The sequence below is a fragment of the Leptodactylus fuscus genome, chromosome 9, assembly GCF_031893055.1.
Source record: "Leptodactylus fuscus isolate aLepFus1 chromosome 9, aLepFus1.hap2, whole genome shotgun sequence".
In the NCBI taxonomy this organism is placed as follows: Eukaryota; Metazoa; Chordata; class Amphibia; order Anura; family Leptodactylidae; genus Leptodactylus; species Leptodactylus fuscus.
The window spans coordinates 57203511-57218354 of NC_134273.1; the positions used below are offsets into that span (position 1 = coordinate 57203511).

General features: G+C 39.5%; 1 protein-coding gene across 2 annotated transcripts in view; it reads right to left on the reverse strand.

The window, feature by feature from the left end:
- Window positions 1-13182, reverse strand: part of KCNT2 (potassium sodium-activated channel subfamily T member 2) — a 574767-nt gene extending 561585 nt beyond the window's left edge. For both annotated transcript variants that reach the window (XM_075287704.1, XM_075287703.1), the window contains exon 1: window positions 12946-13182. In XM_075287704.1, coding sequence (XP_075143805.1) covers window positions 12946-13040 — 95 coding nt within the window. In that variant the 5' untranslated portion in view covers window positions 13041-13182. The remainder of the gene's footprint in view (window positions 1-12945) is intronic.
- Between the last annotated feature and the right edge of the window lie 1662 nt (window positions 13183-14844).

Sequence of the window (14844 nt, forward strand, 5' to 3'; positions counted from 1 at the left end):
CTTACCATACTGGCCTACACTCTAGAGTACATGCTGGCCAGTAAAAATCACACTATTCACAGTTTTCGCTCCAAGTGGTCCCTCTGGTCCTCCCATATGGAGGCTAGGAGGACTCTACCTTCCATTGCGTCCCAGGCCCCCCTACCTCGGCTCCTTGATTGTACAATGGTAGAGACTATCTATTTTGTGGTGGCTCTGACACATTTAACTTCAGGTTTTTGCAACTCTAAAATATTTTCCAGGTGTGCTGTTCTAGTTATGGCTCTCTGATTTTGTTTTCTGTTCACGGTATACTCCTACTTTTTTACCCCCTCCTTTCCTTACTCTCTTTTTCTTCCCACTCTCCTTGCCCTAGCCCAGACCTGGGTAAAGCCCGGCCCCCGGGCCATATCCGGCCCTCTGACTGATTCAGTCCGGCCCGCACAGCTTGACTAGGGAGGCGTGTCTATGGAGGCGTGTTTAGGGGGAGCATGTCTTAGTGCCAGCAGGACAGTTCAAGAAGATGGAGACATGTGGTGTGTGTCATAAGGTACTGAGAGATGTAAGGTGAGATGCAAGGTGGAGTGTGTGTGTGTGTCTATATGTGTCTGTCTGTATGTGTGTGTCTGTGTCTATATGTGTCTGTCTGTATGTGTGTGTCTGTATGTTTGTGTCTATATGTGGCTGTCTGTCTATATGTGTGTGTCTGTCTGTGTGTGTCTGTCTGTCTGTATGTGTCTGTCTGTGTGTGTGTCTCAGTAACCTAGGGGCAGAGATGGAATGATGTTATAGTGGGGCAGAGATGGCAGATGGAGGGGGGGACATGAAACTGGGGGAGAGATGGAGGGAGGACATGAAAATGGGGGACAGATGGAGGGGGGACATGAAATGGGGCAAATAAAGGGGGGTATGAAACTGAGGGAGAAATGGAGGGGGGGACATGAAACTGGGGGTAGATGAAGAGGGCACTTAAACTGGTGGGGACATTAAACTGGGGACAACTGGAGGGGGCATTAAACCATGGAGGAAGCTGTAGGGGGACCTGTCTGCCTCTAGTTGCCCCCACTTTAATGTCACCGTCCAGCTACCCCTACAGTTTAATGTCTGCTTCCAGCTTCCCAATTTTAATGTCCCCCTCTAGTAGCCCCCAGTTTCATGTCCCGCTCCAGCTCTCAATTTATTGCCCCCCTCCAACTACCCCAACTGTTTAATGTCCCCCTCCAGCTGCTCCAGTTTCATGTCCCCTCTAGTTTCCACCAGTTTAAACTGGGGCACCAGGAGAGGGACTTAATACTGTGGGGCAGTTGGAAGGGAACATTATAATGTTGGGGCATATAATGTACGGGTGACTGTAGGAGGATTATTCTTTGTGGGGGCACATGGAAAGATGACTGGGAATGGGCGGAGTCAACGCAGAAGTGGGTGGAGCTAAATTTGCCATGGTACGGCCCTCTAGCATAGTTTCAATTTCTTATGCGGCCCCATGGGAAAATTAATTGCCCACCCCTGCCCTAGCCTCTCCCTTTTTTTTCTTTCTTTTTTAAGTCTCTTCCTTCTATTTTCATGTCAATATGTAACTTGCTTATTATGTATGCGTTTGTTTATGACTTTGCACTGTAGAAAGGGGGGCTGTTTTCTTGCTCCCCTATCTGTGCCAGCAGTGTCATTGGTACTTCTTGTTTTCTGAATATACTGTAAAATCTCTTTTCTCCCAATAAAAATCAAATTTAAAATAAGAATGAAGCAACACAAAAGTTTCATTTTCACAATAATTTAAGTGTGGGTGCAAGGTTTTAAGGGGGTCATGCGCCACAGCCCAGCTAATAAAGTTGAATGCATAGAAAGTATTCCAGAGCTCTCCATAAGTAGAATCAATGTGAATTGATTGACCTTAAGTTTTAAGCGACTCTCTTTGGTTGAGTCTCTCCTTGATTTTATACATCTTTGTATATTGAATAAAAGTTGTTTTTCTCCTGTTGACACAATACTATAAGAAGAGAATAACTTTGAAATCCTGCAGATGCTTTATAAGTATCTGTTGTTGGATTAGTGTAAGAATTTTCTACCGACACATTATCTTTATCTCCAGGGCCCCACATTGTGAAACGCATCTGACCTACTCATTGTCACACTCTCAACCTTCCAGGTGTTTTGTGGTCTGGGCCACTTTACTGTGCTGATGATATCCTTGACTACTTTGAGGCTAAGGCCCCACGGGACGTACACATCGCGGTTCTTCCCGCAGCGCTTTGAACAGAATGTTCGCAGAGTTTTCCTCCGCGGACTTTCTGTTACAATTAAATCTACGGGAAAGCTGCCGGCGTTTCCATAGATATAATTGACATGCTGTGATTTCCAAAACTGCGCCAGCTTTGGAAATCGCAGCATGTCCGCACTGCGGTTTTAAAAGCAAAGTGGGCATGGGATTCACATGAATCTTTTTGAATGAATTTTTCCCCATGAAAAATTGTATCTCTATTGCCAACATATTAATTTATTTCACAATATGCAAATGAGCAGTGTTGCAAAACCAAGCGCAACTCCTTTGAATCAAACTGCTATGTCTCACACTGCCCAAGAATGTACTCTTAGGCTAAGGCCTCACGGGCCGGAAATGCCACGGTTAAGCGCTGCGGGAACAACTGCGGTGGGAACGCATCATGGTTCTTCCCACAGGGCTTTGAACAGAAAGTTCACAGAATCTTCCTCCGCGAACTTTCTATTATCATTATATCTATGGGAAAGCCGCCGGCATTTCTGTAGATATAATTGACATGCTGCAATTTCCAAAACTGTGCCAGTTTTAGAAATTGCAGTTTGTCCGCGCTGTGGTTTTAAACGCAAAGTGGGTATGGGATTCGCACAAATCCCATCCACTTTTCAGGTACTGTAAAACGCCGTGATTTTTCCGGCCTTACCCCCTTCCATTCCTTGAGTGACAGAACAATAGAACTATGTTGAAATTGTCCTTGACCCTGTTTTCTCAAAATCTCATTGGAAAAAAGGTGTTGCTGGTTTAATATGCTTTATATAATACACAGGGTATAGGGACTAGAGTAAATTCAATACACTGAAGAAATTCCCTATCTAAAATAAAATATAACTTTTATTTCTTTATAGATAAAAAACGTGGACCCAAATAAAAACAAAGGGGTTTATAAAGTGAGGCAGTGTGATACAGCTTTCCTGAGCAGTAGTGTGACAGTGGGCAGTAACCCACTCAAATATTTCTAGCCCACCCTGTCCTTGATATCATAAACTTCTGCTCCTATGTAGCTGTTCTAGTTAAAGTGACACAGTATCCACACTCACAAACCTACTACATGCAGTGAGGAGGTAAAGCGGGGGTTAATCTGGAGAGACTCGTCGTTGTCAGCTTGTAAACAATAAATCTCTACCCCATTGATCCCCTAGGGAGAGACTGTAAGGCTACGGACACTGCTCTACCCCCCTCCTCACTATAACCAAGACCTCTACGCGTTTCCCCCAAGGTTCATCAGGAGGCACGATGTGTAAATAAGCACAATGGCTAATAAGGTAGTTGTGCGGTAAAAACCGCAGTTCACGGGACCATGAGGGTTGGCCCCGTTACTTTATATGGATCGACGCTCAATATGCTTTACACTGGTGACAAAATCCCTTTAACATTTTTGTAGAAAGATGACAGGTGTATCACCTTTTCCATTGCAAGACAATGGACAATTAAACTCCTTCCGTTACACTGAACCAGCAAGTTTGCAAATTGAAACATGAACTGTTAATTTTAGATAGAATTTAAATTATCAAATCAAATTCTAATAGCCTTATTCCATGTGTATTATGTGTTATGTACAGAAGAAGCTCATACAGAGAAATAATAATAATTGTCAATATGGAGAACGTATTTGCTTGGTGTCCACTTTGAACACCAGAATAAGTGAAATATATGATGTAAATACCATGAACTGGGGCATAAGCTCCTGGGCTCCAACAGAAAATCAATAATACCTTCTATTCACCATGTCTAATACTTGTGTCTTATGTTCCCCCTTTGAGCCCCTTCAGTAAATAGCGCCCAGATACAACTGCAACTTTTTACTGTATAGCTACAGTCCCGATAGTAAAGATTTTGTGTTCCTGAGTTTCTAGACAATCTATCATAATAACAGCCTCTCTCTTACCAAAATTCTTCTCTTATGTTGTTAGTTACAGATGGAACATTTTACAGACTTAATGCTACAAACAAAATTATTTGTTCTTGTATTAATATTGTTACAGAGGAACAAAACCTTGAAAATTATATTTGTCTTTCTCAAAGATACATTTTGTTTTTGGCAACATCATTTTGAAACATGACGCATGTACCTTACAAAGTCCCAAAACTTTATGTTGAGTTAAATAAATCCGCAAAGCTTTTATTTGCTGGGAAAATATAATATTACTGACGCAGATATTTCTCATATAAAACTTTGGTGGCTCAAGTATATTGGCTCTATATATTAATCAGGAATAAGGAGACATCATTTCATATACAAGAGATCACATGAAATTTAAAATTTGATAATTGGGCTAGTACCAAATGGTATATCTACATGTCAATATTATAACATGAACATCATCAAGCAGGGACTAGAGATGGTTAAACTGATTTGTTACGAACCAGATTTGACTCAAATATTCTAAATTGTTAGTTTTTTTAATGGAACTGAATCAAATGAAAGTTTGTCTGGGATAAACTAAAATGTATTGCACAAAAAAATATAGAAGAAGCACGTGTCTGTAAAAGGCGCACGATCCCAGGGCACTTGCAGTAATGGTGGAAATAGGGAAGGATCTGCAATTCATCTCACTGCATTACACGGAGCACGGTTCTGAATTGGTTACAAATTTGAAAGCAATAAAGATAAAGGATCAAGTAAGAAAGAAATAGTAGGAGAATGATATAAATCATAGATGGAATGAAATGAGGGTGTTGTTTAACTCTTTTATGCTGGGTCAAATACTGAATTATAGGCAAGTGACAATTAATCCTTTCATTGGCAATAATCAAATGTTTCTTGTTATGCAATAGAGCCGTCCAATGTACCAAAAATGAATCTATACCAGTGATTTCTTCACTTGCAAGTTTTCTCATGTGAGTTAATCTGATGGGCAAAGATGCCCCCCTCCCCCACCCTGACTAGATTCCTGCCCTGCACTGGCCATTTATCAAAAAAGGAAGAAGAAATGCTGCAACAAAAATTTGCAACAAGAATTGGGAACTTTTTATACCATCTGTGTATCTGTAATTGACTAAGAGCCCTAAATACTAGGCTCTAGGTAAGTTCAGATCTGTTTTTTTGGTCCTCAGGTTCCGGACCAAACACTGGGTAGCCGCAACTGAAAGCCGGTGCAATGCACCAGCATCCAGCCACACACTCCGCTCTAGATTAAGCCCAATGAAGGGGAGTGCCTCGCGATTCGGCCTGAAAAATGAGCACTTCGCTTCTTTTTTTCCGGGAGCAGGAAAACACTCCTGAGCGGCTCCCATTGTTTTCAATGGGAGCCGTGATTTTGGTCAAGATTTTGAGGTGGATACGGCCTCAAAATCCTGACCAAACCTCTCTGTGTGAACTTACCCTCAACCTGATCTCACATCTGCCACTGTACTGTATCTCAAAGTAACCAATCGTTTCATACTATTGTTACTAAAATGATTAGGTCAATTGACTGTATTGGTCAGAGAGGCAAAATAATGTTCTTGTACATAATTGTCTATTGAAGATTATTTTATCATTACACCCATTAAACAAGATCACGGTCTAGTTACAGAGAAATTCATGGGAAATACAAGGTTATTTGAGGATAGCATCAATGGCACTAGAAAGCAATACAGACTACCTATGTGATTCCATGATGCACACTAAGTGCAATATTATACAGATCTATATCACTACACCAACTACTGTAATATTAAACCTTGTCTATTACATAAGAATCCAACTGATCCATTTGAAAGAAATAATAAAGATAATTGGGATAATATAAGAAAAAAAATCCAAAATATACTGCAATAAGACGCGCACATACAGTTTGATGATAAAAATCTCTCACTTCTAGGAAGAGCTAATATAGAGATATTCATACCAATTATTCGTTTTTGCACAAGCTGTAGTTTTACGTTTTCTGCATCATTGCGTTTATAAACATAAGATATGATTTCTTTCTTTGTTTCATTGAATATGTAGGGTTTGTTATCTTGAGCGCTGTACACATAATTTACATAACATTAGAGTTCCTTTTAGTAACTTCAGAAGAAAATGCAGACTTATCTCTTTTATCCTGAATCCTGAATTATATAGAAGTCAGATAATATGTTCAGGTACTTTAGCTCATTGTCTCTACCTTTTAGAGTAAGGCCCCACATTGCAGCTACAGCAAAAAAGCGCTGCGGGAAAAACACGGTGGCAATACATCATGGTCTTTCTGGCAGCGCTTTTTATAGAAAGTCTGCAGAGAAAAACTTTCTGCTTCAGTTATGCCTATAAGGAAACTGCCAGTATTTCCTTAAGTATAATTGACATGCTGCGATTTCCAAAAAGGCAACAGTTTTGGAAATTACATCATCTCTGCTGCAAGTATTGTTTCACAATGTGTGGATGGATTCACTAGAATAATCACTTTTGCAGTGCCTGTAAAACGCGGCCAAGCTGCGGCATTTACACTACATGGGGTCCAGGCCTTAAGCAACTTTTTTCAGTCTAAAGTTTTACGGATGTACAAGAAATTATTTTGAAAATATTAAAGGGGTTGTCCTTTTTTTTTTTTTTTTTTGATTGATTGATTGACAGCTGAGTGAGGGCTTGAGTTTTGTGTGGTGAGCTGTATTTTCGGTATATATGACATTTTGAATGCTCTTTATTCTTTTTTTTTTTTATCAAGGAGGCCAGGTGACTAAATACTTCTATACTGCAGTACATTGTATATTTGATCAGGGCAACTGAAGAATTAAATGTCCACATTTGAGATGGAAGTTCAAACAAGTTACTAGTTTCACAGTTACTGTATCTGCAGCGTAATGCTTTTGCATCTTGACACTAAGGCTGAGTTCAGACAGGGTTTTTTGCTCAGGATTTTGACGTGGACTCCGCATTCAATGAAATCAATGAGAGCCTGTTATTTCCTTTTTCCATGAAAGAAGTGACATGAAGAAAGAAGTGACATGCCCTTTCTTCAGGCGGATTCCGATTCAGCCGCAGACATCCGCCTCGCGCCACCTCCCTCCCGACTAGGCCCATTCATTTGGGCCTATTCCAGAGTGGAATGCTGCGACTGGATGCCGGTGCACTACACCGGCATTCAGTCGCGGCTAGCCATTTTTTGGACCGGAATCTGATGCATCCTTCGCGTCAAACACCATCTGAACTCAGGAATTTCAATTCGTATCATAGAATCTGATAGAGAGAGACCAGTTTCCCATCTCATGAATGTGCCTCATCAATGCATGTGCAGTTTCTTGGACCCTGCTGCAGCCCATAGGATGAGCTAGGAATGCTCACTAGAAGAAAGCTGATTCTCAGATTCTACTTGATTCCGCCAGAGTCTGACTATACTAATCTGTGACACTGTATTCTGAAAACTGTAATGGGATTATACAAGGCAGAGCTTGACAATTCTCAGACAGGCAGTGGACTTCTGGAACATGAAGTCTGCAGAGAATAGCTGTAGTCATGTCACTGCTCCCTCTTTGCCCACCCAAAGCAATCAATACAAATGTGAGTTGTGTAGAAATGGACATACACTAAGGCTAGAGGTAAAAACCTTTATCTTTGTAAGTATACCATTACAGTGACTCTAGTTTTCTTATAGAGTAGTATTAATCTTCAGCAGACACCTGGATTTATGTTGCCAAATCAGTTTTCCTTTGTGCAGGCTGTCTATAGTTGTTAGTTTGCCCTGACCAAGTGAATGGAGATGAGCTGCTATGTCTCCTATACACTGCACACAGAGAAAAAAGATCCTGCTCCTATAACTTACATCCTTCAATATCATAACATGTACACTACGAGAAACAGAAGCAGAAGCTGGCAGGACAATATGGAGAAGTACTGACTAGTATAGCTGTGAATCTAAAAGCTACGACTAAGACACATCATGTGTCAAAACGCGTCAGTCAGTGTCTGCTAGCGTTTGCTAGCTATTCAATGTAGCTCACTGCACAGTATATCCTGTTTTCTCAGAGGTTGATTAAGAGACAATTGTGGATTTTTTTACTTATTTTTTTCATTAAAAGTTATTTCTTATGAAAAGGACGTTTATGCTGGAGTTTTATATCTTAAGAAGTTCGTAAATCTAAAAGGGTGGTGAGCGCCAACATGGTCCTGCTAGAACCTGCAGAATTGTACATGTCCCAGCCTCTGTTGCCCTCCACCAGCCTTCCCCCCTTCTCTCCATTTTTAATACTGTATATCACAATGTTCCCTATACAGATTTGTCAACTCTTAACAATGTTTTATTTGGTTTCCAGTTCCTCATTACCAATTCAATACAATATCATGACTTGTCAGCAAGACCTTTGAAGGACTGTCATTAATAGCTCAAGATGTTGGATGGCCACACATAGAGACATATGTTGCAATATACCGTATATTATTTTGTGCTATCAAATCTTGTGAGACACGTATTTGAACATGTCCAGTCAAGAGAAAAGGTAAGGAAGGACATATGTGTATTTACTGGTACTATAGATTTATGCAGCCCGTGGAATAACAATAGGGGCCACAGCTAAGGGGACCTTCAAACTCTCCTCACCATGCTAGACCTTACTGCAATGATCTTTAACCAAACGTATACAACTTGATTGCAGTAATGTATGTTTCTTCATTCTTCCTCTCCAGTAGAGATGGGCCAATTGGTTCATACCGAGCCAAGTTCCGAATTGTTTGTTTTTTACTAAACTGAACAAATGGAGATTCGACTCAGGCAAACTAAAATGGTGCTCTCCTGTAGCTACAAAATTAGCTACAACCCCGAAAATGAAACAAATCTTTAGAGCTTCACCCATCTCTACTCCCCAGCCTGCAACTCTCTGGTGTTTCTAGTTCTCTGAGGAACTTGAGTGAAGAAGATACAGTAGGAAAGTTCGAGATCCATACAAAACCATGCTCAAGCTGGGAAGAAGTAGTTTAGGTCTTGTTGGGAATATTAGCAGACTGGTACAGAGGAATCATATGTATCACATTATTTGTAAAGAACACAAAGGGGACACTATTTGTTTGAGACGGCATTATGGACGTCTCATAGGAGGTTTATACTACTACTACTTTGGGGACAGAATTAATTTATTCATGAGTTCCCTGAGCACTTCACTACATGGTTTTTAAAAGTAAGGCATCATTTTAAGTTCAGTGTGTAAACTTCAGTCACCTCATTTACATAACAGACAGGATTACAATGGAAGATAGCACTAACATAGGTAATACCATTGACCCATCAATGCAACCTCTACTGATAATAGATAATATCACAGCTTATCTACTCCCCGTCCTGCACAGAGCATGTCTAGAAAACATTTTATACGACAATGCACACTTAGTGTTTCTCCATCACATATTTCATTACTAAATCACACATGTTCTCTGATAGGCTAATGAGATATACAGAGTTACTACTCATTGGACTAACTAACAGGATGCTACAATCTTTACATACCTTGACTATTCTCAAACAAAATGAACAGCTTCTGCCCAAATTTCGATAGGTTTAAGAAAAAGTTTCATCAACAGAGAACTGAGGTCCCATATTGTAAGCAATAAGGGCCTTTATTGCTTTAAAGGGATTCTATCATTAGAAACCCATTTTTAGCTAAACCCACTTAGGAATAGCCTTAAGAAAGGTTTTTCATCCATATGCTAATTCATTTTCTCGCAGCACTTGGGGCGGTCCCCAGTGCTCAAACACTGTGCGGCGATAAAACTATCCAGTGCCGCCTTCTTCTGTTCACCGCCTCCGGATGTTCTTTCCTGTTCAGCCCACTGCGCATGTCCGTCGGCCATTTTCTTGTGAAGTCTCCCATTCAGACATGCGCAGCCAGCGCTTTTTAAAGAAGATGGGACGGGACAGGGAAAAAGAGGCGGAGGAGGTGAACAAGAAGAAGGCGGCGCTGGATAGTTTTCTCACAGCACTGGGAACCACCTCCCGTGCTGCAAGAAAACGAATTAGCATATGAACGCAAACTGGTATATTTAAGGAACGGCGGTGCAGAGAAGACATCTAAATGTAGGGAAAGAATAACCTTTCTTAAGGTTATTCTGACGTGGGTTTAGCTTAAAACGGTATTGTATTAATGGAATCCGTTTAATACAGCTTTTTGAGAACTCAAACTTACACATTGTACTTACTCTACTCATACGAACATACTGCAGATATAATGTAGCACCAGTAGTCTTCTATGAGGCTCTGCATTTGGCATTTCTATAGCTCTGCAGCATGGACATATAGGAGACCTCTTTGCCACCATATAGCCTTACTTCTTACATTTACACGTTTTAATTCAACATTGCAGGAGAATAGGCTGAAGAAGACGGATCTTTGTCTTTGTTTTTTTCAGCCTTACAAACTGTCACTATCTAATTGTAAAAGCATATACTGACAAGCAAAAGGATCACCATGTTTTAACCTTTTGAATTTGAGGCTCCATATCTCACCATCCACTACAGGTTCAACCATGAGACTACCATCATTTTATCATCTTGGCTATTTCATACATAAATTTGACTTACAACTATTTAGCATATCAGATTAGTTATACAGATTCTTGTCATGTAAATGCATTGTTACGGTTTTGCTCATGGAGGTGGAATTTTTTCTTTTTCTTTTATATACTACAAACTACACCCTTTTCTCACATTCCCTAATAGCACAGTGTATTATTAGGTTGGTTCCCAAGTGAAAGATCACTGATTCAAATCAAGAATCAGCCATGAAGAAGGTTTCACAAAAAAGAGAAACAGCATCATCCAGCTCATCGATATTGGTCTCTTGGCCAAGAAAATTGCCAAACAGCATCATGTGAGTGCCATAACAGTTGGAAGAATACGAAATGAAGCCTGCCTATCCATTCAAAAGCCAAGAGGTGGCCGTCCAGGTAAAATATTAGAGTCAACAAGTTGGCTCATCACAAGGTCTATCAGTTCTGGCTCAACAAACTAAACAAACTAGAGCAATGAGATGAACGCCAAAAGGCTGGGCTCTGATGTCTGCAAAAGGTTGTGGAATAAACAAGGGAAAAGCAACTAATTGAAGTAACTATCAAGTTTGGTGGAGGAAGCCTGATGATATGGGGTTATTTCACAGACAATTGGATACTTGACCAGGATCAATGGTGGTCTCAATGCTGAGCTGTATGTGAGTACTCCGAAAGATGAGTTACTTTATATACTTGAGAACTAAGGGTATGAAAGGACGATATAGTGTTCTAACAGAACAATGACCCAAAGCATACGTCAAGATAATGAAGTAAAGATGATGGATTGTCCCCCACAATCCTCAGACCTCAACCCAGGTTTGTAAAGTTAAAGAGTTGACCAGTATGCACCAACATTCGAACTGAATAGAATAGACCTGGGATCAGATTTCATTCTACTGTAGACATGCTTTATCAAGATCATTCCCAAAATTTTGACTTTGATGTGCAAAGTTGCAAAAATGCAGTTACATGACAAGAATCTGCATAACTAATCATATACTAAATAGTTGCAAGTCAAATTCATGTACGGTATAGCCAAGATGATGTCTATAAAATAATGGTAATCTCACGTTTGAAGCCATAGTGGATGGTGAGATATGGAGACTGAAAGTCACAAGTTCATAACATTGTTACCTTATTGTTCATCAATGTATCTTCATATCTTTTCAATTATACATCTATCATACAGTTTTATGGAGACACATAGAAATTCACTCTCCTTATATTATAATTTGTGATATAGAGTATTTTGACTGATTGAACCGATTCCTCCAGGCATTATCATATTGCTCTTTATTTGTCACTTTCCTTATCTCCTGTGTATTATAAGTTGTTACAATCTTGCCTTTATTAGTAGTTACAATATTTGCGTTGTAAATTTGTTTCCATTAAGTGTTCAATTCAGAATATGTTAAAGCGATAATAATTTTTGTTGCATTTTAAGGAAACTTTAAAGATACATTATAACAATATTTTAAAAAAAATTACAAAATATTACACAATGAAATGATTAATTCTTAGATTTTAGTGAACTCAAAGTGTTAATTCCTCTTTTTCTGACAGTTACCGACTTCGATTTTTATTTGAACCAAAAAAAGTACAATTATATCAAAATAATAGGATCCTAGAAAGATAAACTTGTACGGTCCTAACTGGTTGCTTTCCTCTGGTTTACAGAAATACAGTAATTCTACAATGTTTTATTGTAGGTTACAGCAAACTTATTCTAAGTATATGAAATCAAGCAGGTAACATTTTTTACACCAAATCTAGGTATATAATACTTGACATCTTCTTATACAATTGTCTACCCAATATCATTAAACGGCAACTCTATTATTCACACATTACAAGTGTAGCATAACATGATGCCTATCCATAACTATACAGCTACCTAGCACGTCAAACACTGATACATAGTCACAGTATTTCCACACAGTGTAAGAACTCTGTTCAGTGAAATGATATGAATGAAATACCGTCAGCCTTTATAAAACCATTAGCTGGTTTGTAGATAGAAGATCTACAGAATGTTCCACGGATGGATTCTTGAACATATGTTTTACTACTACCATAGCTTCCTAAGACATGTTAGGCAAGCACATCTAATAGGAAAGTCTCAGTCTTACTACACTTCTTAATCTATGCAGTGATTGGGATTATACAGTGAAAGTATCTATAACAGTATATACAATGATTCTGGTATATATATTTCCAAATAAAATGCCTTAGTTGTATATATAATATAAAGAATTTGTTACCTGTCATCATTTTGCCAACCTTGGTCCCCAAGAAGCAAATCCCGAAATCTGTACCTAGGGGGTAGAGGGGGTACTTCACTGTCTAAATCCACCATCCTTCCTGTTCATAGAGTGTAATAGGAGCGATTGTGCTGGATGCTGGCACAGTGACTGAAGGTTGCTAGAACAGGCAGCGTGGATGCCGAGTTTGATCACTTTGCAGCATTACCTTGCTGAGAAAGACTGTTCAGGATTGGAAGCTTTCCACACATACACACAGCATCCAGACTCCTCAGTGTGCACATCAGAAACGCCTCTGCTCATCTCATTTGCTACTCAAGAAGCTCTAAGGAAGATGTGAAATGGACCACACTCAGAAAATCTCGTGACACCTCTTTGAATGTTTTGCCTCATTGCTCTGTATTTATATAGAGAATTGTACTATGACATTGACTGTGTCAAAGTGTGAGCGTATTTCTCTCCAAATCACATTTGTGCCTTTCTTCGTTACATCTTATTCTTTCATTTAGCTTTTCTAAGCGTATCCAATTATTCAATATCCTTCCTTTTCATTTCTTTCACTTTTAGTTAGAGATGAAGGACTCATTCAGCGGATTTCAGATTCACGGTGTATCTGACAATTCACATAGGAAGGAAATAGTTTCATCAGTTTCCCTTCAATTCATAGAGATATTCCTTTCCAGACGTAATAAAAGTAGAGATTTTTTACAAACGTACATTTTATTTAGTATACAGGCTTATTCACTTGTATTGATAGAAAATGATTGATATTAAGAAATATGTACAGTAAGATTGTGTGATCGTAGAGAAATGTTTGGTCATCTGTGCCTGGTCGTTGTAAATTCAACCGCAGAATATGATTTCATTAACATCAAGGCTAAGCATACTCTTCTTTTTATTTAGTCATTGCAGTTATAATGGATGTTATGTTATGTATGTCACTTTAGAAGATTTGGAGAAACACAACCTTGAAGTATGACGTAGCTGGTGCACTGGGACTTCAGCCCTGGGAGCACTGCTCTTGCTTCTCAAGAAGAATGGATGTCACAGCAGGAGGTGGTACAGATCTGGGTGGCAAGAGCAATGCTCCAAGTAGCTGAAGTCTTGCCCCTAGAGCCCCCTCTGCCTCATTTGCATAAGACTTCAAAGTTGTTTTTCTATACAAAATTGACGTACATAACAAAGATACATTGTTCATCAAAGGAGACACTGCTGGGGAAGTGGTCATGTGTGTAACCAATATTATCGCTGCCACCTAGGAAGCTATGGACACTGTACTCACCACATTCAATGTCTGTCTAGGGCAGTGTTGACCTTTTAAACTCAGTGTGTCAAAATTTGCAAAAAACCTAGCTTAATTCGGGTAGCATGTCACATCTAGAAATATCCAGGATTTTGTGATATTTGTAACTCTCGTAAAAAAAAAAAAGTTATATTTTTGATAGATTTATTTATATTATATGTATTTTTGGCCAAACACATGGTATAGGACCCCCTTTTTCTGGCCAATCACATGGTATAGGACCCCCTTTTTCTGGCCAATCACATGGTATAGGACCCCCTTTTTCTGACCAATCACATAGTATACAACCCCCTTTTTCTGGCCAATCACACATCATGTGACCCTTTTTTTTTTTGGCCCATAACACGGTATATAACCCCCTTTTCCTGGCTTATCAAATGATATAGGATCCCCTTTACCTGGCCCATCACCACATGGTATAGGATCCCGTTTTTCTGGCCCATCACACAGTATATAACCCCCTTTTCCTGGCTTATCACATGGTATAGGACCCCCTTTTTCTAGCCCATCACATGGTATAGGGCACCTTTTCCTGGCCCATCACATGGTATACAACCCCCTTTTTCTGGCCATTCGGACAGTAATTAACCTCCTTT